The sequence below is a fragment of the Lepus europaeus genome, chromosome 2 (assembly GCF_033115175.1).
Source record: "Lepus europaeus isolate LE1 chromosome 2, mLepTim1.pri, whole genome shotgun sequence".
Taxonomy (NCBI): domain Eukaryota; kingdom Metazoa; phylum Chordata; class Mammalia; order Lagomorpha; family Leporidae; genus Lepus; species Lepus europaeus.
Genome location: NC_084828.1, coordinates 13221104 through 13245246, shown reverse-complemented (window position 1 = coordinate 13245246; position 24143 = coordinate 13221104). Strand labels below are relative to the sequence as shown.

At 49.4% G+C, this 24143-nt stretch overlaps 1 protein-coding gene and 1 long non-coding RNA gene across 2 annotated transcripts; one reads left to right on the top strand and one right to left on the bottom strand.

Annotated features, from left to right (window-relative positions):
* Positions 1-8949: 8949 nt before the first annotated feature.
* On the bottom strand, positions 8950-16975 carry LOC133747188 (uncharacterized). The gene is made up of 2 exons (XR_009864288.1): positions 16873-16975; positions 8950-9192 (listed from the first exon to the last, which is right to left on the bottom strand). It is a non-coding gene; the product is annotated as an uncharacterized LOC133747188 (long non-coding RNA).
* Positions 16976-17150: 175 nt separating this feature from the next.
* Positions 17151-24132, top strand: SOD1 (superoxide dismutase 1). Its single transcript, XM_062206171.1, has 5 exons — positions 17151-17286; positions 20211-20304; positions 21995-22064; positions 22795-22912; positions 23815-24132. The coding sequence occupies exons 1-5, from the start codon at positions 17215-17217 to the stop codon at positions 23920-23922; spliced, it is 462 nt and encodes a 153-aa protein (XP_062062155.1). The 5' UTR covers positions 17151-17214; the 3' UTR covers positions 23923-24132.
* The last annotated feature ends 11 nt before the right edge of the window (positions 24133-24143 follow it).

The window sequence follows — 24143 nt, the reverse complement described above, 5'->3', positions numbered from 1 at the left end:
CATATGGGCACCGGTTCAAGTCCCAGCTGCTCCACTTCCAATCTAGCTCTCTTCTGTGGCCTGGGAAAGCAGCAGAAGATGGTCCAAGTGCTTGGCCCCTGCACTCACGTGGGAGACCAGGAAGAAGCACCTGGCTCCTGGCTTTTGACTGGCCAAGCTCTGGCCATTTTGGCCATTTGGGGAGTGAACCAGCAGATGGAGGATCTCTGTGTAACTCTGCCTTTCAAATAATAAATCTTTTTCTGAAAAACAAGTGTAAAAAACTAACAGAGGAATTAAAATAGTATGTTAAAAATATTTACTTAACGTGGCCAGCGCTGTGTCGAAGTGGGTAAAGCCACTACCTGCAGTGCCAGCAACCCAGATGGGTGCCGGTTCGAGTTCCGGATGCTCCACTTCTGATCCAGCTCTCTGCTGTGGCCTGGGAAACCAGTAAAGGATGGCCTAAGTGCTTGGGCCCCTGCACCCGCATGGGAGACCCAGAAGAAGCTCCTGGCTCCTGGCTTTGGATTGGCGTAGCTCTGGCCATTGTGGCCATCTGGGGAGTGGACCAGCGGTTGGCAGACCTCTCTCTCTCTCTGCCTCTCCTTCTCTCTGTGTAACTCTGACTTTCAAATAAATAAATAAATCTTTTAAAAAATTTATTTAACACACAAAAAAAGGTAAAAGGAACATAAAGACAGGAGACATATAGAAAAATTTAGCAAAATGGTATATATAAATAGAAATGAAGTATTAATTAAGTGCAAATAATCCAAACATTCTAATTTTTTTAAATTTTAGGAATATATATTTTTCAAAGATTCGATAATCCCTTTTTAGGTAAAAACAAAGCATGGCTAGAGAAAGAGGGGAAATACCCAGGTTACCATTGACAGATTGTTTAAGGCCTTATATGTACTTGCACATACAACATATCACAGCTCAGAGGTGCGTGCCATCTGGCGCTCTTAAGATGCAAAAGACATCAGGACAGCGTTTCATGTTCATGGAATGGTGCCATCTCTGGATGTCTTTTTTTTTTCTTAATATTTATTTGAAAGGCAGAGTCAGAGAAAGAGAGGGAGAGACAGGGAGACCTTCCATCCACTGGTTGACTGGTTTACAGTAGCTTAAGCTACTGCGCCCCAGCCCCAGCCCCCGGACTTCACCTCTAAACACTCATTTTATCATTCTTCAGTAGAAACAGTTTTCTCCTTGGCAAAGTTGTCCTGGAAAACAAAAGAAACGCTTTCCCAATCTAGAGTGCAAGTCTTCTTTCAATGTCAAGAATAATGAGGACAGAGCAGCAGTGCCTAAAATTTCATAAAAGCTACTAGTAAGGGGATGGCTTGGGTCATTTTGCAGTTGATCCACCTGAACGAGGTTTCCTATCTATGTTATTTTCATCTTCTTCATCATCTTGGTACCACTGTCCAGGGTGTGCCATTGTCCTCTGCCTCCCACTGCACCAGCTGGCTGGAGGGTTCAGTTACCAACTCCCTCACCTGGGCCTCGGCCTGCAGCAGGCCCTGGAGAGGGTTGGCATCACCTCACCCATAGTGACTCACCCATAGTCTTTGCAGCTTCCTGTCCGTGACTCCCTGGTGACCTGTGAGCTTCAGGAGCGTACCACAGAGTCTAAACATTCTAATTTTAAAAAGGGATTCAGATTAGGTAAGAAAGGCACAATCCAGCTCCAGGCTGTCTGTAAGAGGCACATCTTAAGGTTCAGTGACACAAGTAGCCTGAAAGTAAAATGATGGAAAAAAAAGATACTTGTAGACTATGACAACAGTCATTGTAAGAGAGCTGGTGTGGGTCTCAGCTGAAACAGACTTTGAGGCAAGAAATATTACTGGAAACAAAGAGAACACTTGGAAATAATAATTTTTTAAAAAGCCACTATGGGCCGGTGCCGTGGCTTAACAGGCTAATCCTCTGCCTTGCGGCGCCGGCACACCAGGTTCTAGTCCCGGTTGCTCCTCTTCCAGGCTAGCTCTCTGCTATGGCCCGGGAAGGCAGTGGAGGATGGCCCAGGTCCTTGGGTCCTGCACCCACATGGGAGACCAGAAGTACCTGGCTCCTGGCTTCGGATCAGCGAGATGTGCCGACCGCAGCGGCCATTGGAGGGTGAACCAACGGCAAAAAGGAAGACCCTTTCTCTCTGTCTCTCTCTCTCTCACTGTCCACTCTGCCTGTCACAAAAAAAAAAAAAAAAAGCCACTATGTCCAGAAAGCATGAGAATCATGACTATATCATGAATACATACGTATCTAAATGCAGAGCCTTGAAAATGTGAAGCAAAACCGACAGAATTAAAAGGACAAATAGACAGGGGTGGAGTTGTGGTGGAGTGGGTTAAGCTGGATTGAGTTCCAGCTTCTCTGCTTCTGATCCAGCTTCCTACTAACGCATCCTGGGATGGCCCAAATGATGGCCTAAGTGCTGTGTGCCTGCCACTCACATGGCAGAACTGGTGGCATTCGGGGCTCCTGGCTCCGGCCTGGCCACGTCCTGGCAGTTGTAGGCACTTGGGAAGTGAATCAGCAGATAGAAGTTTTTTTTAAAAAAATGAAACAAAAGTTTTAAAAGTAGACCAAAGAGAAATGAAGCCGTAAGTCTTCACAGATTGCATATAGTGGTCTAAAATGTTCATGGAGGGGCCGGCGCTGTGGCATAGTGGGTAAAGCCTCTGCCTGCAGTGCCGGCATCCCATATGGGCGCCGGTTCAAGTCCCACTTCCAATCCAGCTCTTTGCTATGGCCTAGGAAACCAGTAAAGGATGGCCCAAGTGCTTGGGTCCCTGCACCCAAGTGGGAGATCCAGAAGAAACTCTTGGCTCCTGGCTTCAGATCGGCACAGCTCCGGCTGTTGTGGCCATTTGAGGAGTGAACCAGCAGATGGAAGACCTCTCTCTCTCTCCCTGCCTCTGTCTCTCTGTAACTTTTCCTTTCACATAAATAAATAAATCTTTAAAAAAAAAGTTCATGGAAAGTGTGTATTACAGAAACACTATGCATGGTTTTCAATTTTTTAAAATAAATTTATCTTTTAAAAAAATACTTAGTTTATTTATTTGAAAGGCAGAATGCCGAGAGAGAGAGAGACAGAGAGAAAGAGAGAGTGAGAGAGAGAGAGAGAGAGATCGTCCATCCACTTGTTCACTCCTAAAGCCAGGAGCTTCTTCTAGGTCTCAAACATGGGTGCAGGGGTCCAAGTACGTGGCCCATCTTCTGTTGTTTTCCCAGGTGCATTAGCAGGGAGATGGATTGGAAGCGCAGCAGCTGGGACTCGAATTGGCATTCTAAGATGGGATGTTGATGTCACAAGCAACAGCTTAACTCACTGAGCCACAATGCTGACCCCAAGATTCTAACTGGTACTTAACCAAGTACCCCAAACAGAGCAGCTTAAAGGATGGAAATGTATTGTTGTCTCACAGTTCTGGGGACTTGTGGGGAGCTGGCCCCCACAACCTCTGTCTTCTGCCTGCCTGCCTAGCCCTGCCTGTAGACTGATGTAAAGTAAAACAACCAAACATTCCCACCGTTCCAATGTGCACAAACAGAGAGGCTATCAAAAGGACAGTACATACCCTCAAGGACACTCTCTAAAACAGGGGGCTGCGGTATGTGATATGCCGTGGAAGCCTCGGTCTCTCTCTCCCTAACTGCCTCGTTGACCGCTTGCTCCTACACTGTTCTTAGGGTGGACCGGTAGTCAATGACGGGTAAGCACTTGCAGGCTTCTCTAGCAACCTAAGACAGAGGACAGGACATGCTTCCTGTATCCTTGATGACGGGTAAGCAGAGTAAGAGCTGCAGGGCACCTAAGACAGGCACAAGCCCATGCCGTTCAGCGTTTAGCCCGAGGGACTTGTGGGGGATGGATCCTCCCCCGCGGCCCTCTGGACAGTGTAGACACCGGTTACCATAAACACCATGCCATTCTTGTACAAACAAGAAGGGGGAGATGTCGGGGCTAGTGGCCCTGGCCCGACATGAGATGCAGCAGGCTGAGGCTGTCCCTTATCTAATCCTGTTTCCTGTGCTTATTGTTCTGAAGGCACAAGACTTTTCGTCCCACATTCCTGCAGGCAGGATGTGACTTCTGATGAAGGTTTATGATGTTCTTTGCTCTATCAGCAGAGCTTATACCCTGATCTTTGCTACCTTGTAAACTTGTTTCGTTCCTGTGCTATGCATGATTGCACACAATGAATGTTATCTGTATGGGGCCTGGGGTATATATCCTTGTCTTTCTGTGTGCTCGGGGCTGGAGGTTGAAGAGTTTCCTCAGGGAGACGGCCTCCAGTCCCTCATCGCCGGGCCCCCTACCTTGGCCTGGAACGCGATGAGGCAATAAACGTGGTGATAAATTGACTGAGTGCTGCGTCTCCGTGTGGTTTGTCTGGTTTGTCGGGTGGCCTCCGACAGGGACTGGATGTCTGGAAGCTAGAAGAAGAATCAAAACGTGCTGTGTTGTGGTGCAGCAGATGGAGCCACCACCTGCTGGTTTGAATCCTAGCTGCTCAGCTTCCAATCAAGCTCCCTGCTAATGTGCCTGGGAAGGCAGTGGAAGATGGCCCAGGTGCTTGGGGCCCTGCCACACATGTGGGAGACCTAGATGGAGATCCTGGTTCCTGGCTCTGGCCCAGCCTAGAGCTGGCTGTTGTAGCAATTTTGGGAGCAAACCAGTGGATAGAAGATCTCTCTGTCTCTGTTGTTTCTCCCTTTCCCTCTGTAACTCTGCCTTTCAAATAAACACATCTTCAACAAACAAACAAAACAGAAAACCAAAGTACTGGGGATTAGGACTTCAACCTATGGATCAGGGGTGGGGTCTGGTGGGGTGGGGCAGAATTCAGCCCACCTTGTGGGTGGAAAGACAATCTGCCATATTTCCATGCAATTTAGACAAAGCAGGAAGGGAACACAGTCCACAGGCTATCACACACATTTCGCTAAATGACAGAAGCCAGGTGCCACAGACTGTGTATCTTAGAGCTCCATTTATGTGAAACGTCATAAAAGGCAAATTTACAGACAGCAAGTCATTCAGCAATGACTGGGCTTAGGGTGTGCTGTGGTTTGAGGGTGTCCCCCACAAAGTACGTGCTGGAAACTTCATCCCCAAGGCAACAGAGACCTGGAGCTTGTGAGAGGTGGATCAGTTGTGAGGGCTCCACCCTCCTAGATGGATTAGCACGGAGTGGAAGGGGGGTTCTGATGCTGCCAGTTCTGCCCCTTGCTTTCTCTCGCCCTTTCTTGCTTTTTTTTTTTTTTAAAGATTTATTTATTTATTTGAAAGTTGGAGTTGCACAGAGAGAGGAGAGGCAGAGAGAGAGAGAGAGAGAGAGAGAGAGAGGTCTGTGTCCATCCGCTAGTTCACTCCCCAGTTGGCTGCAACAGCTGGAGCTGCACTGATCCGAAGCCAGGATCCAGGAGCTTCTTCTGGGTCTCCCACATGGGTACAGGGGCCCAAGCACTTAGGCCATCTTCTACTGCTTTCCCAGGTCAAAACAGAGAGCTGGATAAGAAGTAGAGCAGCCAGGACTTGAACCGGTGCCCATATGGGATGCCAGCACTGCAGGCAGCGGCTTTACTTGCCACACCACCGCGCCGGCCCCTCACCCTCTTTCTTTGCCCCTCTGCCATGGGGAGATCCCAGCCTGAGCAGAGAGGTCCTCATCCGAGGCCACCCCCCAGCCTCCAGCACCGTGAGCCCTGGATTACCTCTCACTGTGAATTTCCGTCTGTGTATTCCGTAATAGCAGTAGCACCAAATGGATTAAGACACGGTGGAGGAGGGGACTAAGCACAGGGCACGAGGAAGCTTGCCGGGTGGAAGGAAATGCTCTATAATGCATTGTAGCAGTTGCTAGCTAGGAGGAGAGCTTAATGATGTCTAAATTATATCTTAGTAAAGATCTTTAAAATTGAAAAAAAAAAGTCCTCTGGGAGGAGGGAGCAACAATTCTCTCTCTTTTTTTTAACTGGTACATTCCTCTGTCAGTAGAAGTCATCTTTGTGCCACAGAGAGTGACTCTATAATACCAATGGGGGAAACGGACGCCTCAACCGACTCTTGGGGAACTTAATGGTCCCAAACAAAACACAGCCTTTGTCTCAAAATATTTATTTACTTGTTTTGCTTATTTGAAAGGCAGACGTCAGACAAACTGGGCTCTCAGCCACTAGTTCACTCCCCACATGCCCTCAACAGCAGGGGCAGGGACAGGCTGAAACTGGGGCCCAGAATTCAGGCCTCCCACACAGGTGGCAGGGACCCAAGGACTTCAGCTAACCCCTCCTGCCTCCAGGGTGCACATTAGCAGGAAGCTGGAACTGGGAGTGGGGCCAGGACTGGAATCCTGGCACTCTGACACAGGATGCAGGCTTCTTAACCTCTGTGACAAACACCTACCCCACTGATGACACTTTTCTTTTATTGTTTTTAAGATTTATTTATTTGAGAGGCAGAGTTAGAGAGGGAGAGACAGAGAGGAGAGAGAGAGAGAGAGAGAGAGAGAGAGAGAGGTGTCTTCCATTCACTGGTTCACTTCCCAAATGGCCACAAAGGTTGGAGCTGGGGCAGTCCAAAGCCAGGAGCCAAGAGCTTCTTCCTGGTCTCCCACAAGGGTGCAGGGGCCCAAGCACTTGGAACATATTCCAATACTTTCCCAGGTCATTAGCAGAGAGTGGAGCAGCCGGGACTTGAACTGGTGTCCATATGGGATGCCAGCACTGCAGGTGGAGGCTTAACCCACTGCACCACAACGCTGGCTCCAAGATGGGACTTTTAAAACAATTCCACCACTCCCGACACCCAAAAGCCCTTTATTCCATCCTTGAATTTTATTCTCTATTGCCCTTATTCCTATGTTACTTGGTCCTTTATAATTCATAATAATGTAGGGTCAATTATGTTGGAGTTTTCATCTGTTTTGTTTATTTTCATAACCTATATGGTAAATACATAATAGGTATTCAAGTATTTGTTGAGGGAATGGGTGAATAAACTTGAAAGAAATACCCAAAGTAATCTCAGAACTTTTTTTTTTTTTAAAGATTTATCTGAAAGGCAGTGACACAGAGAGAGGGAGAGACAGGGAGGTCTTCCATTTGTCGATTCACTCCCTAAATGCTGTTAATAGCCAAGGCTGGACCAGGCTGAAGCCAGGAAGCAGGAACTCCATCTGAGTCTCATGTGGCTGGTAGGAACCCAAGTACTTGGGCCACCATCTACTGCCTCCAAGACACATTACCAGGAATCTAGATGAGAAGCCAGAGTTCGAACCAGGCACTCTGATACAGGATGTGGGCCTCCTAAGGTGAGACTTAACCCAGTGCACAACCCCTGGCCCACCAGAACTTTTGTTACTGCAGACGTCTTGATAGGATCTGGTGTTGTAGCACAGTGGGTTAAACCACTGCTTGTGATGCCGGCATCCCATATGGGAGTGCTGGTTTGAGTCCTGGTTTCTCTGCTTCCGATCCAGCTCCCTGCGAATGCACCTGGGGAGGGAGCAGATGAAAGGTAGTTACAGAGACAGGAGAGATGGGAAGAGAGAGAGAGAGACAGAGAGAGACAGAGAGAGAGAGAGAGAGAGAGAGAGAATCAGGATCTTCCATTTGTTGGTTTACTCCTTAAAAGGCCGGAACAGCACTCCGATATGGGCATCCTAAGTGGTGGCTTAACCTGTTGTACCACAACTCCTGCCCCACTATAAATTTTAAAACTATATATATTTAAGGTACATGTTTTGATATACATATACCTAATGAAATGATTATGACAGTCTAGCAAATTTACATATTCATCAATTTCTGTGGTTAACTTTGTGTTTAAGAGCACCTAAAATCTACTCTCAGGGTTGGTGCTGTGGTGCAGCAGGTTAAAGCCCTGGTCTGCAGTGCCAGCACCTCATATGGGCACCAGTTCGAGTCTCAGCTGCTCCACTTCCCATCCAGCTCCCTGCTGATGTGCCTGGGAAAGAAGTGGATTATGGTCCAAGTCCTTGGGCCCCTCTACCTGCATGGGAGACCCAGAAGAAGCTCCTGACTCCTGGCTTTGGATCTGCTCAGCTCTGACTGTTGCGACCATTTGGGGAGTAAACCAGCAAAAGGAAGACCTCTCCCTGTCTCTATCTCTTTATATGACTCAAATAAATTAAATAAATCTTTTGAAAAAGTCTACTCTGAATTTTTGTTATATGAAGTCACCTCAAAAAATTCATGGAAAATGGAATGAAAAGATGTATAGTTGGGTGCCAAAAATTTTGAAATTCATGCAGTTTTTCCATAATACACATTTCCCACCAACTTTTGCAAGGCCTCTCATTCAATCTATTATTTTTTTTTAAGATTTTATTTACTTATTTGAGAGGTAGAGTTACAGACAGTGAGAGGGAGAGACAGAGAGAAAGGTCTTCCTTCCATTGGTTCACTCCCCAAATGGCCGCAACGGCCGGAGTTGCGCTGATCTGAAGCCAGGAGCCAGGTGCTTCTTCCAGGTCTTCCCACGTCGGTGCAGGGGCCCAAGGACTTGGGCCATCTTCTGTTGCTTTCCCAGGCCACAGCAGAGAGCTGCAATCCATTATTATTAATTATAGTTCTACTGTGCTTTAGATCTCCAGACCCATTCATTTTATGTAATTGTAGCTTTGTATCCTTTTACCTATAGCTCCTCCTTTCCTTCTGTCCTCCCTCTCACCCCCAATACCCACCATTCTATTTGGTTTCTGTGGATGTGACTTTGTTTTTTAGGCTCCACATTTAAGTAAAATCATGCAGCATTTTGTCTGCTGGGTCTGGCTGATTTTACTTAGCATAGTGTTCTTCAAGCTCATGCATGTTGTTGCAAATGGCAATAGCTCCTTTTCTAGGCTGAAAAATATCCACTGCATATATGAGATACCTCAGAGTTGGTATAAAATGAACTTAAAAATAAGTTTGATACAAAAATATATTTTTAAGATTTTATTTATTTATTTGAGAGGTAGAGTTAGAGAGAGAGAGAGAGAGAGAGAGGGAGAGAGAGAGAGAAACGTCTTCCATCTGCTGGTTCACTCCTCAAATAGCTGCAATAACCGGAGCTGAGCCGATCTGAAGCCAGGAGCCAGGAGCTTCTTCTGAGTCACTCATGCGGGTGCAGGAGCCCAAGCACTTGGACCATCTTCCACTGTTTTCTCAGGCCATAACAGAGAGCTGGATAGGAAGTGGAGCAGCTAGGTCACAAACTGGCACCCATATGGGATGCCAGCACCACAGGCAGAGGCTTAGCCCCCACAAAAATATTTTGAAATCTGTGTATATGAGGGTCTTCGGAAGGTTCATAGAAAATGAATATTATTAAAAATGTGTCGGGTAAAGTTACCAACTGCAGTGCTGTCATCCCTTATGGGCACCGGTTGGGCCATCTAGGGGAGTGAATCAGTGGATGGGAGATTCCTTCTCTCTCTGTATCTCCCTTTCTCTTTCTGTAACTCTTTAAAAATAAAAGGGTAACTCTTAAAAGAAAAAAAAAAAAAGAAAAACGTGCATGGATTTCAAAAGCTTTTTGCACAAAATAAACAGTTTTAATTCTATTTTCCATGAACATTTTTTAAAAAGAAATTTATTTATTTATTTGAAAGGTAGTTACAGAGACAGGAGAGATGGGAAGAGAGAGAGAGAGAGAAAAGAAGAGAGAGAGAGACTATCTTCTATCTATTGGTTCACTCTCCAAATGCCTCCAAGAGATGGGGGCTGGGCCAGATCGAAGCTGGAGGCTGGAACTCCATCTGGGTCTCCCACATGGGTGGCAGGGGCCCAAGTACTCAGGTCATCTTCTACTACTTTCCTAGGGACATTGGCAGGGAGCTGGATCAGAAGTGGAGCAGCCGGGACTTGAATCGGCGCTCATATGGGATGCTGGCATCACAGGCGGCGGCTTCACCTGCTGTGCCACAGTGCCAGCCTGTGAACTTTTTGAAGTGGACTCCTATATGCCACAATTTCTTTATCCATTCATCTGTCCGTGGATACTTCCATCGTTTGCACATCTTGGCTGCTGTGAACTATGCTGCAGTGGACATAAGAGTGCAGACATCTCTACAAAGTGCTGATATCATTTCCTTTGGGTGCACACCAGCAGAGGGGTTACGGGGTTCTGTGGTGGCTCTTGTAAGAACTGCCAGATCGCTCTCCATCATGGCTGCATGGGTATATATTCCTGCCAGAGGTGTATGAAGTTTCCCGTTTTTCTCCATCCTTGCCAATGCTTGTTATGTCTTAGCTTTCTGAGAGTAGCCATCCTAACAGGTGTGAAGTGCTATCTTGCTGTGATCTGCATACGCACCTCCCTGATGACTAGTGATGGTGAGGAAGCAATTTGTGTTTTAACAAGCCTGCGGGGTGGATTCTGATGTACAGTAAAGTCGATGACTCACTGCTCTAACGGGACGGTTTGCACCACACAGTCTCAGGGTGACATGGCTGGCAAGGCCCCCGCCCACCCAGCGTGGTAGAGGACCACAACGAAAGCTGTGTCCCTTAAAGGGAACAGAGAACGACCTTTCACTACGAATCTGAATGGCATGTGTGTGAAGTTTAGCATGGAGCTCAGATTCAGGAATGAGCCTGAGGTTCAGTTCTGTATCTGCTGCACCCTCCCAGGTTCCTCAGGAGCCCCAGATGCTGTGTGTCCTGAACCCAGCTCCTTGTTCCTGCTTCCCCTGGTGAATCGCACCGGAGTCCACCAGTCACCTAAGCCAGAAGCCTGCGGGCTGCCCTTGGCCTCTTCTTTTTCACCCCGCACATCTAGAGCGTGGGGTCCTGTCCATTTTCCCTTCTCTTCCCTGCGGTGAGAGTCTCAGGCAAGGCCCTTACCTTGTCTCCCACATGGCCTCTCCTTCTGGCTCCGCCCACTCCCTCCCAATCTACCACTCCTGCAGGTACACAGGAGCACACCTGTCCCTGCTAAACCTCCTGTGGGGCTTCTGGTCTCTCAGCGAGGAACTGCCCCTGACCAGATCTAACAAAAACGTGATTACAGTTATCCAAACAAAGGCTCATTTTGCTCATGCGATGCAAAGTGCCAAGATAAGCCGTCCATTTCCGATGATAATCATGGTTGTCACTTCTTAGGTATCTTATAGCAATGTAATGCATATATTAAAAATATACACAAGGTCAGGGGCTGGCGCTGTGGTGCAGTGGCTTAAAGCCCTGGCCTGCAGTGCCAGCATCCCCTATGGGCACCAGTTCGAGTTCTAGCTGCTCCACTTCCAATCCAGCTCCCTGCTAATACTCCTGGGAAAGCAGTAGAGGATGGCCAAAGTGCTGGGGGCCCTGCACCCACATGGGAGGCCTGGAAGAAGCTCCTGGCTCCTGGCTTCAGATAGGCTCAGCTCAGGCCGTTGTGGCCATTTGGAGAGGGAACCAGTGGATGGAAGACCTCTCTCTCTGTCTCTACCTCTCTCTGTAAGTCTTTCAGATAAATAAAATAAATCTTTAAAAATATATACACAATTTTAAGACCCTGCTACTTGAGCCATCCCAGTGTCACATCAGCAGGAAGCTGGAAGTGGGAGCAGAGCTGGGTCTGGAACCCAGGCACTTTGACATGCCAAATGCCCACTCCCACACTGAGATTTGGTTGCCATTGTAGTGATGCTGGGAGGAGTGGTCTTTAAGAAGTGATTAGGTGGTTTAGAAATATTTTTTATTAAAAATTATTTTATTTATTTGAAAGGCAGAGTGACAGAAAGAGAGAGAAAGACATAGAGAGAAAGAGGTCTTCCATCCACTGGTTCACTCCTCAAATGGCCACAATAGCTGAGGCTGGACCAGGCTAAAACCTGCCTGGAACTCCATCTGGGTCCCCTATATGGGTAACCGGGCCCCAAGGACTTGGGTCATCCTCTGCTGCTTTCCTAGGCACGTTAGCAGGGAGCTGGATCCAAAGTGGAGTTGCTGGGACTCGATCCGGTGCCTGGATGTGGGATGCTGGCATCACAGGCAGTGGCTTAATCCACTGTACCACAACGTGGGCCCCAAGAGCGAACGTCTCAGAAACACATGTCTGAGTGCTCTGGTCACTGATATCACAGCTTGGAACACAAGGACTCTGCAGCTGGATTACGGAGCAGGAGCTCCCCAAAGCCACAGGATCACACAACATCACGGTTGGACTAAATAACCCACCCTGACATTGGCAAGGCTGAGACAAGAGCACAGAGGCCCTCAGACCACAGGCTAAATATTTAGATGTCACAAATCCAGGTAACACAGTTAAATAAAACAGACTCTAGCTTCCTGCTTTCACAAATACACGTCCACTAAGTCCCAGAAGGCAGGTTGAGATTTGGAACTCTTGGACTTTGAGTTTCGTGGGGGGAGGTGGCTGCCTGGCCCTGGCCTTGTCCCTTTTCCTTGGCGCTGGCCCCCTGGCACACTGGGGAGGAGCCTGGGGGCAAGCCTAGCTATGTGACTGTAGGGCACAGTTCCTGGTTGGCCCATTCAGGCTCAGAGCCTTTTGGGCAGGGAATTCTGGGGTCCTACAAGAACAGTTCTCAATTAGGGGGTGACAGCCACATCTGGAGGCAATTTTGATTGTCAGGGCTTGGGGGGCATGGGGAAGGGTGCTACTGCACGTTCAGGGAGAAAGCAGGCAAGCTATGAGACAGCCCATGTGCAGGACAGCCTCTGCCACAAGCAGCTATCCGGCACAAAACAGCAGCGCTGAGGCCACGTCCCCTGCACCAGGAGGACACAATCCGTGGATTCACAGCCACGGACTTCCCGATGGAAAAAATTCAGGAAAGAAAAATGCATCTGGGCCGGCGCTGTGGCTCAACAGGCTAATCCTCCGCCTTGCGGCACCGGCACACCGGGTTCTAGTCCCAGTTGGGGCACCGATCCTGTCCCGGTTGCCCCTCTTCCAGGCCAGCTCTCTGCTGTGGCCAGGGAGTGCAGTGGAGGATGGCTCAAGTGCTTGGGCTCTGCACCCCATGGGAGACCAGGAGAAGCACCTGGCTCCTGCCATCGGAACAGCGCGGTGCGCCGGCCGCAGCGCGCTACCGCGGCGGCCATTGGAGGGTGAACCAACGGCAAAAGGAAGACCTTTCTCTCTGTCTCTCTCTCACTGTCCACTCTGCCTGTCAAAAAAAAAAAAAATGCATCTGAACTGAATACAAACAGACTTTTCTACCCCTTATTTTCTAAACAATATACGGTGTAACAACAGCTTACATAGCATGGAAAGTTTATTAGGTGTTCTGAGTAATGTAGAGATGACTTAAAGCATACAAGGGATGTGCCAAGGTTATGGGCAAGTTCTATGGAATTTTATATTAATATATTTAATGGGGCCAGCACTGTAGCACAGTGGGTTAAGCTGCTGCCTGCAGTGCTAGCATCCCATATGGGAGCTGGTTCAACGAGTCCTGGCTGCTCTGCTTCCAATCCAGCTCCCTGCTAATGTTTCTGGGAAGGCAGCAGGGGATGCCCAAGTGCTTGGGCCCCTGCACTCATGTGGGAGACCCAGAGGAGGCTTCTGGCTCCTGGCTCTGGCCTGGCCCAGCCTGGCCATTGTAGCCATCTGGGAAGTGAACTAGTGATGGAAGATTTCTGTCTGTAACTCTTTAAAATAAATAAATTAATTAAAAATAATAAATATATTTATTTTAGTATTAAAATAATAGCATATTATTAGTACTATAATATTTAAGTAATGTTATATTCATAAGTATTTTGTATTTATATTTCATGCATGGAATTTTCTATCAGTAGGGTCCTGGACCCAAGCCCCCACGAACACTAAGAGCCACCGCACTGTGAAATATCTCAGAGCTAAATTCCATGACCGTGGTTTTGGAGCAGAGGCAAGGTTCTGGGTGGGAATCTGGCTGTGCTGTGTCAGAAAGGACGGAGAAGCACTATTTGAAGCGTGCTGGGCAAGGCCAGGGACCTCCTTGGCCAGGGATGAGGGCAGACCCACGAAAGCACCTGGGATCCTGCAGGCTGTAAAGCCTCTTGGGGACCCTAGCACTGGGCAGCCCAGCTTGGTCTGAATGTTTCAACATAGGAGGGACTTGCTGCACTGCTTTGTATCGGCGGGCTGCTCTCCTGGCACGTTTACAATGAACCGAAATCTCCCTCTCGAACTTCCTGGAACCCTAAGAACCTTTGGCCCAGGGCAAAGGCCCTTTGGCAGGCATTTGTGTGCTTATGCAAGTATGCAAGGGCCTAGCATGTTCCAGGCACCTGCAGAACACCAGAAAGAACCACAGGCAAAATTACAAATAATATGCACACTTTCTAGAGGATGACAAAATATGCAAATCATGTTTCTCTAGTGGAGAGTCCAACGGTCTAAATAAATAAAACAAATGCACAGAAGTGTACCCCAAACATGGCCCGAGCAGCCTGTTCTTGGTTCTTTCACAGCGGGCTGAAATTAGGCCTCAGGATTTTGTCTGGCTCAAAAGTAAATCCTGGGGCCAGCACTGTAGCGTGGTAGGTTAAACCTCTGCCTACAGCGGCAGCATCCCACATGAGCACCTGTTCCAGTCCTGGCTGCTCCTTTTCCGATCCAGCTCTCTGCTAATGGCCTGGGAGAGCAGTGGAGGATGGCCCAAATACTTGGGCCCCTGCACCCCCATGGGAGACCTGGAAGAAGCTCCTGGCTCCTGGCTTCAGATGGGCCCAGCTCCAGCTGTTGCAACCATTTGGGGAGTGAGTCAGCAGATGGAGGACCTCTCTCTGTTTCTCCTTCTGTCTGTAACTCTGCCTCTCAAATAAAGAAATAAATCTTAAAAAACAAACAAACAAACAAAAAAACAAAGTAAATCCAGGGCTGACGACTGGCGCAGGTTAAACCATCGTCTGCAATGCCAGCATCCCACGTGGGCGCCGGTTCGTGTCCCAGCTGCTCCACTTCTGATCCAGCTCCCTTTCCCAGGGACATCAGCAGGGTACCTGGATCGGAAGTGGAGCAGCTGGGACTCAGTTGGCATTCCTATATGGGATTTCCACATTGCAGGCCGTAGCTCAGCTCACAGCGCTGCTACAATGCTGGCCCAGATGGGGAAGATTCTTAGAAAATCTAAGCCATATTGTTGCACATATTTCCACCATGTGAAATTCTAAAAGAAGAACACTAGTAAAAGTTTAATTCACACTCTTGTGAAGTACCCAGAGTCTCCTATATAAATATTTTAAGTGCACAAGTAAACATATGTTGATTCTTAAATAAACTAGTTTCTGCTTGCTTAGTTTTTTTTTTTTTAAAGCATTTATTTGAAAGGCAGAGTGACAAGGAGGAGAAAGAGAGAAATAGAGATCTTCTAGCTGCTGGTTCACTTCCTAAATGGCTGCAGTGGCTGAGGCTGAACCAGGCAGAAGCCAGGAGCCAGGAACTCCATCCGGGTCTCCCACGTTGCTGGCAGGAGCCCAGGTAATGGGGCCATCCTCTGCTGCTTTCCCAGATACATTAGCAGGGAGCTGGACTGAAAGTACAGCAGCCTGGACTCTAACAGGTGCTCAGATGGGGCATGCTGGCGTGGTAGGCTGCGGCTTAACCTGCTGTCCCACAACACTGGTCTCCTCACTTCATGCTTTTGAAATGTTTTGCATGAAAAGTGTATGTACTATTTACCTCTCCTACTGCATGCAGGCACTGTTAAGTCATTTAATCCTCTACCCTTTGCCTGTGTGATGTGGCCTTAGCCAGATGGAAGGAAACAGGGGAGCTATGTGGAAGCCAAACAGACGTCATTTTGTTGTCTTTAGGGTTGTGTGGTCCTGCCATCAGGGCAACTAAGAATGCAGAATTCTAACCACACCAGAGGCACTATGAGCCAGGTCAGGCTGTACTGACCATGACAAAACCACAAACAAGGGGGCGCTGGCTCAAGTCCAGGCTGCTTCCCTTCTATCCAGCTCCCTTCTAACACACTGGGGAAGCGCAGAGGACAGCCCGGGGGCTTGGGACCCTGCCGCCCATGAGGGAGACCCTGATGGAGTTCCTGGTGGTTATCTGGGTGGTGAACCAGCAGATCACTCATTCTTCCAAATAAATAAGTATACCTTAAAAAAAAAAACAACAACTAAAAACAGACAAAAACCAGAAACTACAGGGCCAGCGCTGTGGCACAGTGGGTTAAAGCCCCGGCCTGCAAGGCCGCCATTCCTAGATGCCGGTTCCAGTTCTGGCTGCTCCACTTCTGATCCAGCTCTCTGCTGTGGCCTGGGAAAGCAGTAGAAGATGGCCCAAGGCCTTGGGCCCCTGCACCCGCGTGGGAGACCCTGAGGAAGCTCCTGGCTCCTGGCTTCAGATCAGCCCAGCTCTGGCCATTACGGTCATTTGAGGAGTGAACCAGCGGATGGAAGACATCGCTCTCGCTCTCTCTCTCTCTACCTCACTCTAACCCTGTCTTTCAAATAAATAAATCTTAAAAAGCAAAAAAAAAAACAAAACAAAAAAACCCAAAAACACCAAGATTGAAAAAAAAAAAAAAAAGGAAACTACAGAAATCATCCACTTAAGTCAGTCCCAATTTCCTTTTTTTCTTTTTTTGATTTATTTATTTGAAAGTCATGCGTAAGAGAGAGGGAAAGACACAGGATTCTCCCATCTGCTGGTTCACTCCCCAGATGGCCGCCATGGCCAGTACTGGGCCAGGCCGCAGCCAGGGGCCAGGAGCTTCCTCCGGGTCTCCCACAGGGGTGCAGGGGCCCGGGCACCGGGGCCACCCTCCGCGGCTTTTCCCAGACGCATTCGCAGGGAGCTGGATGGGAAGCGGAGCAGCCGGGACTCCCAGGGGCGCTGCAGGCCACAGCTTAGCCTGCTGCGCCACAGCGCCAGCCGCCGCAGCTAACGTCTCCAGACAGAGCGATTCAGACCTTCACGGCATAACATGTGCTCCTCGGTGTCCCGGCTCCGGCCGTCGCCACCGCCGGCCACACCACTCGGGGCGGAGAGCCGGCTTCCCCTCAGGGTCCCGGCGGCTCCCTCACGCGCGGCCTCGGCCCCGGCCCCGCCCCCGGTCATCCCGGGCCACTCGCGCCCCGAGGCCGCCGTAGAGGGGGCGGGCTGAGCGCGCGGGTGGCGATTGGTTCAGGGCCAGGGTGGGCGGGGCGCGGCGCGGCGGCCTATAAAGCAGCCGGGGGGGGGGGGCGTCGGCGCGTCCTGCAGCGTCTCCCGCCGCCCTCGCTGCCCGGACCGGAGCGCGCCGCTCGGGAGTCATGGCGACGAAGGCTGTGTGCGTGCTGAAGGGCGACGGCCCGGTCGAGGGCACCATCCACTTCGAGCAGAAGGCAAGGGCCGGGAGGACGCGCCTGTGGCCGGAGACGGGGCGGCCGGCCGGGCCGGGGCTGGGGGCGCCGCGCCGGGCCGGGGTCCGCGCCGCCGGGCTCCTCCGTCTCCTGGCCGCGCGGCGCCCCGCACCGCCGCCCGCCAACTGCTGAGTCACCGGGCGGGCCCCGGCGGCGGCGTCGCGGGGCCGGGCCGGGCCGGGCCTGGGCGGGGGTGCGGGCCTGGAGCGCCCGGGCCTGGCGCGCGGGCGCCGACCGCCGCGGGGTCTGTGAGGGCGAGGCGGAGGAGACCCGCGCGGGGCCCTGGTTTGCCGCCCGGGGGGGGGGGGTCCGTGGGCGCCCCCCCACACACACACACCCGCCGCCACCCCGAGGTCCAGGCGTGGCGCGTGCGGCCGGGCCCGCGTGGGTGTCGCCGCGTCCGTTACCCGCTTGGGGCCGCCTCTCTGGCTCCCGCGCTGTAGGCCCGGGGTCTGCGGCCCGCGGCGTCCCCTCAGTCCCAGGGTCATTGCCCCAGGTCTACAGGTTTGACTGGTCGAACACGCCGCAGCGGCCCTACGTGACTTTATTTACGGCAGCGTGTTGGCGCCTGAGAGCCAGGTCGTGGTCAGGCGGCAGAGGCCAAGAGGATGGCCTTGGAAAACGATTGATTGATTGATTGATTGATTGATTTTGCCTTCAAAACTGCAAAAGTCGGACATCTGACTTGGGAATTCTCCAGAGCGCAGATTCTCACAAACAAACAAAAAACCCAGATACCAGGGCTCGGCCCCAGACCAATTTTGTCTTAATTTGCTCTAGTGCGCGCTGAGCGTTACTATTTTGAATTTCCAGGGTGATTTGACCGTGCACCTAAGGTGGAGAATTACTCTCCGGAGGCCGGGGGATTTGGAAGTTGCAGCAACCTGGAGCTTATACCTTAGATCGGCACTTACCTGTTTTTGGAGCACTCCTTTGGCCAAATTCTCTGCAGAGTGGCTTTGACATTGAGGTTGCTGAGTGGGTTCAAATCGTGGGAAATAAAGACTCTACAGAAATTTTTGCAGAGATACTCGTTATCAGAAAACTCCACGAGAAAGGTGCTTGTGATAAGATTGTCCCCACAAGCTCAGGTTGTGGGAAACTCCTGCACTGAGCCTAGGCGTTGTGAGAGAGAGAGTATTTAAGGGATGAGTGAGGGTTCAAGTGCCTGTGTTTTCATGAACTGGCTCCACACTGTGAGGAAGGGGCTCTGGCCTGAGTGCGTCTGGCTGCGTTTCTCTTGCCTGGCTTTGTTTGGGTCCCTCGGGTCTGCAGGGAAGTCAGGTCTGGAGAGCCTCAGATGCCTCGCAGCGGGAAGGGGCCCTGGGAGCGGGCCCCGGGAAGCGGGAAGAGGCCCTGGGGGTGGGCCTGGGTTCTTGTCAGTCTTGCACCTTCCCCCAGTGTCTGGCACGGGTCCTGGTTTCAGCTCCAGACTTCACTTGGGTGCTGCCCTTTGCACTTGATAAAGTCCCTTGGAGGGTTTAGTCTTCCAGCACTACAGATAGGCAGAAGTAGTCAGTTGGCTATAAACTGTATTTGGTTTGGCCTATTCCGTGTTCAAGGTTAGTTTGTGTGTGTGGGGGGTGTCCAGGTTCCTAGCTCCTGAAAGGGTTGGGTGTGTGCTCAGCCGTGCCTGTCTTCGCAGAGGGCTGCCCTGCTTGCTGGACCGTTTGTGTTCCTGTCTGCCTCCCAGCCCTCTTCCTTGCTTAGGGCAGCAGCTTGTGCCCTGTAGGATTGTAACCCCACAGCTCTGGATCGACTTCGTGTGCCGTCTGCCTTGCCTGTGCAGAGCGGTCTGGAAGAATCTGCCCTTGTCTGCCTGTTGTGGACAGCGTTCTCTGTTCAAAGTGCGGCCACAGCCAGAGGTGGTGCTGGGGAGAAGCACAGTTACTGTTCCCCCAAGGGAAAACGAAGGGAAGCAGTCTTCCCAACAGACACTTTGAGCCAGGGTCTCTTCTGAGCTCAAGGCCTCGTGCCTCGTCTTACTGTCGACTTGGGCTAATGGAAAGCAAACCAAGCTAAAAACAAGGAGAGCCGTGTGTGTGTGACGGTGTGGAGTTGGTGCTGTGCGTGTGTATAGTCCCCGAGATCTTTGGGGAGCGAGCGGTAACAGCAGCTTCCCTGGTTTTCTGTGTCTGGCCACACAGCACCGTGGCCTGCATGGAAATCATGCTGCAGGTTTCCCACCTGCCTTAGCGTGTCGTCATTCTCTCCTGTGTTGGAGTTTTTATCTAGGCTCCATTGCCTAAAAATACTTAAAACAGTCTCTCTGGTTAGACTAGACCTGTTCTCTCTAGGGGCTGTGGGGTAGGGTATTTTCTGGCTACTAATCACAAATGACTGTGATGGAAATTGACAATACCCACCAAGTGAGAGTGGAGAACGGGTCCCAGGGTAGCCAGCTGGACCTTTGCTGGGTCCTTTTTTCTTTTTCAAAGGCATGTTTGTATGCAGTGTTTGTATGTGGGAAGAGCGTGTCCGTGAAGAAAGCCAGGAGTTGAGCGTATGGTGACATAGACTCTTTGGATTGAAAAGTCTGATAGGTGCATGTAGATTCATCACACGCACATAGAGCCTACCCAAAGGTATCTTGTAAATCAGCGTGTGCCTATCGGGAGGGGGCCCTGCAGAGCACTCAGTCCCAGTGTAAGTCTGACCTTGGGGTACGTTCTGTTGGGAGCTTTGTATCTGCTGTATCATGCCAACCTGGCCACAGGACTCCGGGGCAGTCAGTGTTAGAACGCACTGCGTGCTCCAGGTAAGCAACCTGCTGGAGGCCCACAGGCTACAGAGTGGCGGGCCACGGAGAGGACAGACTTCTCCCTTGCTGTGTCTGGGAACAGTGGATCGGCCGTGGAGAAGCAGCTGCTTTCTCTGACTTGCCACACTTTTGTTTTTGAATAAAGGGAACAGGGCCCGTGGTGGTCAAGGGACGCATAACAGGATTGACTGAAGGCCTGCACGGATTCCATGTCCACCAGTTTGGAGATAATACGCAAGGTGAGTGTGCTGCTCTGGCGACCCAGCCAGCTGAACCTGTAAGATACACAGGACGCAGTAGAGTCCGCCTGAGCAGTAAGAGCTTGCAACAGGTTTATTTTTTTAAATGCTGCTAAAGTACTTTAAGGAGATCAGCTCCCAAGCTGTTCTTTGACTCCTGAAGTATAGAAAGGAAGGGGAAGAAGTTGTTTTTTTTTTTTTTTTTTAAAGTCATGAGTATGTTACAGCTTCATGAGATTTTTTTGTTTTTTGTTTTTTACAATGCAATGGAAAATTAGAAAACAAACAGAAAAATAGGCTCCTTTCTTATCCTTTGGTAACGGTCCCAGGTGATTCATGAGCTGGGTTTCAGGGTGGGTGCTTCAAGTCCTGGGTTTGCATTTGGTTGCATTACATTTATAAGAATAGCTCTACCCCCTGACACAAGGACCTGAGTGGGACGAGTAACTTAGAATGTTGGCTGTTGGTGCTTTGGGGAGTGAGTTTCCCTGTTTGGAGACTGGAAGCAAGTGAACAAAAGTCTGTTGTGTTTAATTTCATTTAGTGACTTTTTGACATGTTTGAGTACTCTGAGGTTAACAGACTTAGTATGAGAACTTGATTTTTTTTGCTAAAATTTGCTTTTATTGTCACATAATTTTGTTCCACATACTGATTTACCTATTTGAGTAATTACTAAAAATCTCCACCTTGGTTCCTGTTCCTGGTTTGGTAAGGTACTGTGTAGCTTTGACTTGTGCTGCTTCCTACAAGCTGCCTGTCTAAGTCTCTGTGGGTCTGAGCTGTGGGGTGTACAATGGAAACTTGCCACTGGCTGCTAAGTAAAGCCATGTCAAGAAAGGACCTGAAGGACCTGCCACACTGCAGTGTTGTGTTCTGTGTGAGCGGCATCCCCTGGTACACAGGAGTGCCACTTACACTGGATACAGCCAGAACGCTGCCCCCTGGAGGTGGGTGACAACAGCAGCCTTGGCCCTTGGCCACAAAGCGCTGTTTTGCACCAAGTCACAGATAGGAGAGCTGCTTGATAGTATGCTGTGGGGGCAGTGAATTTTTTGGAGTTTGGGTATGCTACCTTCTTAAAAGCTAGGGTCATGACCCTGGGGTTTTAACAATAAAAGGGCTGTTGAAGATCAACATGGCCTCCTTACCAAAGAGGCCAAAGTCCAGAAAAGGGTGTTAACTTTACTAGTGTCAGACTGTAGTTAGAACTTGGTCTCTTGGGGCCAGTGCTGTGGCATAGTGGGTTACACCACCGCCTATGATGCCAGCATCCCATATGGGTGCTGGTTCAAGTCCTAGCTGCTCCACTTGTGATCCAGCTCCCTGCTGATGGCCTGGGAAAGCAGTTGAGGTTGGCCCAAGTGTTTGGGCTCCTCCACCCACATGAGAGACCTGGAAGAAGCTCCTGGCATTGATGCCATTTGCGGAGTGAACCAGCGGATGGAATCTCGCTGTTTCTCTCTGTAACTGTGCTTTTCAAGTAACTAAATCTTTAAAAAAACAACAACAAAAACCTCTCTGCTCCGTGCTCACATTGTTTACGCTAAAGTGCTGCTTCCTATCTTGTTAGTCCTGAAGTCAGGATGTAGGTTGGTGCTTTCTCCATTGGAGATTTCAGCAGTGGTGATGATTACGAGTTTGGCATGTTGACGCATAAGTTAGCTGTTTTTCTTTCTTTTTTAAATAGGCTGTACCAGTGCAGGCCCTCACTTTAATCCTCTGTCCAAAAAACATGGGGGACCGAAGGATGAAGAGAGGTGAGCAGCAAGATGCATGGTTATTAATGCATTGATGTCCACGGAGATGGGTATCGGGTTGGTCGGGTACACTGCTAGGAAATGGCATGCTGGGATAAGTAAGTGGTCACCCTACTCCTGCAGCAGCCGGCCGGCGCCCTGGGCTAAGGAGTTGACAAATGGGGACACTTTCCGGCCGGCGCCCTGGGCTAAGGAGTTGACAAATGGGGACACTTAAAGCAATTTGGTTTTGTAGCATTTATTGAATACAGAACTAATACAAGTGCCAAAGGGAACTAATACAGGAAATGCCATGAGTAACAGTACTGTCAGCCAGTAGCAAAATAAATCAGCATTCTGAAACACAGGAAGATTTTGCAGGTAAAAATGTGACAGTGAAAACTGATGAGATTCCATTTGTACATAAATGTCCTCCGAACGCCTTTCGGGAAGATGCAACAAGACAAGGATTAATTTATAAGAGGCCTGAGGGCAATAGTTACTGAACATAACTCAGTCACTGAGTTTACCCCTTGGTAACTGACCACTGAGATCAGAGGTACTTTGTAGACTTGAAGCCTTGATTGAAGAACTGTCTAGAATGTCTTACTTAGTTTCCAAAATTATATCAAACTGGGGAAGTGGGTCTTTCATGCTGTCTACACCATTTAGCCCAGCCCTCACGTACTTAGTAAAGTTTTAATTTAGCCCATGAGGTGTCCTGATTGCTCTGATGCTTCTTCAACGTTAGGCACGTGGGCGACCTAGGTAATGTGACTGCAGGCAGCAATGGTGTGGCTGATGTATTAATTGAAGATCCTGTGATCTCACTCTCGGGAGCTATGTCCGTCATTGGCCGCACGCTGGTGGTAAGTTTGCGTGTAGTACGGGTGGGCATGGAGTTTCTTCCAACACTCAGTCGTGTATTTTTCCACAGATTCCTAATAGTTTGTTTTCTAAAGGTCTAAATACATTGTGCTTTTGGTGTGGGTTACAAAACTGGAAGAAAGCCTAGAAGTAATTTATTTCGGTCATTTAATAACACTGTAGTGGTAAGATGTGGATTACACTGGTCATCCTAGACCTGAATGGGGAAGCAGAACTAGTCATTAGTTTTGAAATGGCCACATCTTGCCACAGCTGGGTCTCCTTCCTTGTAGTTAAGGAGGACATCTCATTAGGTCCACACTCTGGGATGGACGTCAGCATGAGGTCGCCATCTGTAGCACCTCGCCTGCTCCTGAGGGCGGGACATTGTTGTCACCTCAGGTCACTCTCAGGATTTTCTTCAGCCGTAGTTGTGAAGTGGGAAATCACTTAAAAATGTTAGATGAACAGAAAATTTAAAGTACTGTTGCTGCATGGTTTTTTAGGATTCTTATAGACTTGTGACATTCATTAGGCATGAAATTTTGACATGTTTACTTTCATTTGCCTTTTTCTTTTTTTAAAGCAATTTGTACTTTTGTGACTAGTGTAGCTAAGGTTATTAAGTTTATTATGGAGGAGTAGGAGCTGTTGTAGCCTGTGATAAATGGTGGTTTTCAATGTTTTGTGAGAGCGCAACGCTTACCTAGCATTTGGTGTGTCGTTGCTCCGCCCAGAGCAAGCCTGGAGTAGTAGTTGCTCCTTTTAAACTGCTGAATTAAATGTTAGTGGTTCCTCTGCTTGGCAGATGATTTTTGACCTTGATGTTCAGTCTTTGGGTGTCGTTGGACAGAGGTGTTAATTGCCTTATAGCCCACTTACACGTTCTTAATATTTCTTAAAGGTCCACGAGAAAGAAGACGACTTGGGCAAAGGTGGAAATGACGAGAGTACAAAGACCGGGAACGCCGGCAGTCGTTTGGCCTGTGGTGTCATTGGGATAGCCCCCTAAACATTCCTGCCATGTGGTCTAAGTCCCAAGAGCTCATCTGTTGCCTGCTGGTTGTAGACCTGTAACCTGATGCACATTAAACAGTCACCTGCAAGTGTCATGCAGTGGCGTTTCCTCAGTTGCTTTCAGTACCTGTGATGAAACTGATTTCTGAATCCTTGGAAGATTTGTATGGTTTTATAAAACTCATAATTAAAATGTCTGTCTGAATGATGTGTGTA

What these genes read in the sequence shown, in the direction of transcription:
- SOD1 (XM_062206171.1), top strand. Translation starts at nt 17,215, where the DNA reads ATGGCGACGAAGGCTGTGTGCGTGCTGAAGGGCGACGGCCCGGTCGAG. An exon ending in CCATCCACTTCGAGCAGAAG is followed by an intron (nt 17,287 to 20,210) that starts GCAAGGGCCGGG and finishes TTTTGAATAAAG; the next exon opens with GGAACAGGGCCCGTGGTGGT. An exon ending in GTTTGGAGATAATACGCAAG is followed by an intron (nt 20,305 to 21,994) that starts GTGAGTGTGCTG and finishes TTTTTTAAATAG; the next exon opens with GCTGTACCAGTGCAGGCCCT.